The 1854-nt window shown below is 56.4% G+C and overlaps 1 protein-coding gene across 1 annotated transcript in view; it reads right to left on the bottom strand.

The window, feature by feature from the left end:
* Positions 1–248: 248 nt before the first annotated feature.
* The window catches only part of CHCHD4 (coiled-coil-helix-coiled-coil-helix domain containing 4), a 5797-nt gene continuing 4191 nt past the window's right edge, over positions 249–1854 (bottom strand). The window contains exons 3-4 of the mRNA XM_018567245.1: positions 479–735; positions 249–433 (exon numbers count right to left, since the gene is read on the bottom strand). Of these exons, the coding sequence (XP_018422747.1) occupies positions 392–433; positions 479–735 (299 nt within the window). The 3' untranslated portion in view covers positions 249–391. The remainder of the gene's footprint in view (positions 434–478; positions 736–1854) is intronic.

The raw sequence follows: 1854 nt of genomic DNA, 5'->3' as shown, positions 1-1854 counted from the left end.
CTGCTTCGCGGGTGTGTCTCCCACCACCATCTTGTTTCTAGGGGGGAAAGTGAGGATGTTAGCAGCTCACCTACAGCTTGTCGCTCCCGAATTACAAGCAAATGAAGAGAAAACACAAGTCCTCGGAGCCTCAGGAGGTCTAACTTGCATTTTAGAACATTAAATACAGCAGAAAGGTTCTTCCGGGTTATAGGCGGGTCAGAAAATGAAGGAAACCAGGTGATTGTTGTGTCTCGGATTCGGTGCCGACGGGTCATTCGGCCGTGTCACAGTTACGGTAGGAAATCATAAGGTAACAGAGTGGTAGCACAGCTCCCCTCCCCATGTTGTGGTCCTCAGAACAGTGGGAGGCAAAGGATGGAAATGGGAGGCTCCAGCCTCCTCTCCGCCATTAGCTGGACTCCTGGCCTTCCGCAGCCTCCGATGGTGCCGCCTCTGATGGTGCCGCCTCTGATGGTCCCGCCTCTGATGGTGCCGCCTCCAGCTCTGTACCCTGTTTGTCCTTGCTGCCGCCCTCCTCCTCCTCCTCGTCCTCCTGCGGGTAGAGGTCGGGGTATTTCTGCATGCACTCCTGCATGCCCCGGAACTGGTCTATGCAGTCTGAGCCCTTCACCTCCTCCTGGCTGTAGTGGAAGCAGGAGAAGGCCGATTTGAACTGCTCCCCGCACGGCCCGCTGGCCATCCCGCCCAGGCACGGGCAGTTCCAGTTGATTTCTCCATTAGGCAAAATCAAACCTGTAAAAAAAGAAGAGGAAAGTCGGAATTGTGTTTACACCTTTCAAGAGAACATGTCATCTACACACCACCAATCACCTGACCTAACAGGTCAACACTAAGGGCTCATTCACACGGGTGTGCACATCCACAGACCTGCTCCCAGGAGGACAGGTGCTGCATGCAATGGCATGCAGCCACCTGTACATCCCTATGGGAGGATGCGAATGCACAGTTACATGCCAACCCAAACCCACACATCTGTGCAGGTCTGCATGCCCGCACTTGGATGCAAACTTTGGGGCTCACTTACACAGGTGTGTACATCTTTACGGCATTCACACCCATGCAGAGACCTGCTCCCGGGAGGGACATGCGCGGCGTGTCATTGCGTGCAGCCGCTTGTACCTTCCTATGGGAGGGTGCGGCTACACGCCAACCTGAACCTGCAGCGTGTGTCCAAGTGCGGGCACCCGGACCTGCACGAGTGTGCAGGTTCGGGTCGGTGTGTAGCCGTATCCTCCCATAGGAAGGTACAAGCGGCTGCACGCAATTACACGCAGTGCATGTCCCTCAAGGGTAAAAAGGTCTCTGCATGGGCGTGCACACAGTGCAGATGCGCATGTGAGCCCTTAAAGTGTGCATCCAAGTACGGGCATGCCGACCTGCACAGGTTCGGGTTGGCATGTAACCGTGCATTCGCATCCTCCCATAGGGATGTGCAGGTGACTGCATGCCATTGCACGATTGAAGGATCATGCACATGTGTGTGCATGCCCATGCACAGACCTGCTCCCAGGAGGGATAGGTGCACGCCCATGTGAATGATCCTTAACCAACAGTCACCCACCTCTCTGAAGGACTCTACAGTGGCCATGGCACAGCACTGGTTCACATTTTTGACCCCCGGGGTCTGCAATGCAGCCTCAACCTCCGCGAGGTCACTGCGGGCCCCCGCCCCCCACATCCATCCCGCTGCTGGGGTAGGCGGATGACGCGGCGTAAACCCGTGCCCTCCGATGCCCCGGAGTAATTCCCAGCGACCCGCTGTTAAGGTTGCCGGTGACATAATGCCCGGCTCCCTCCACAAAGCTCTCTGGAATGCCGGGCCGTGTTTTCAATCTTTTTTTTCCCCGAGGT

Source organism: Nanorana parkeri, unplaced genomic scaffold, assembly GCF_000935625.1.
Source record: "Nanorana parkeri isolate BGI_ZX_2015 unplaced genomic scaffold, ASM93562v1 scaffold1025, whole genome shotgun sequence".
Classification (NCBI taxonomy): Eukaryota; Metazoa; Chordata; class Amphibia; order Anura; family Dicroglossidae; genus Nanorana; species Nanorana parkeri.
This window is presented reverse-complemented; position numbering and strand designations above follow the sequence as displayed.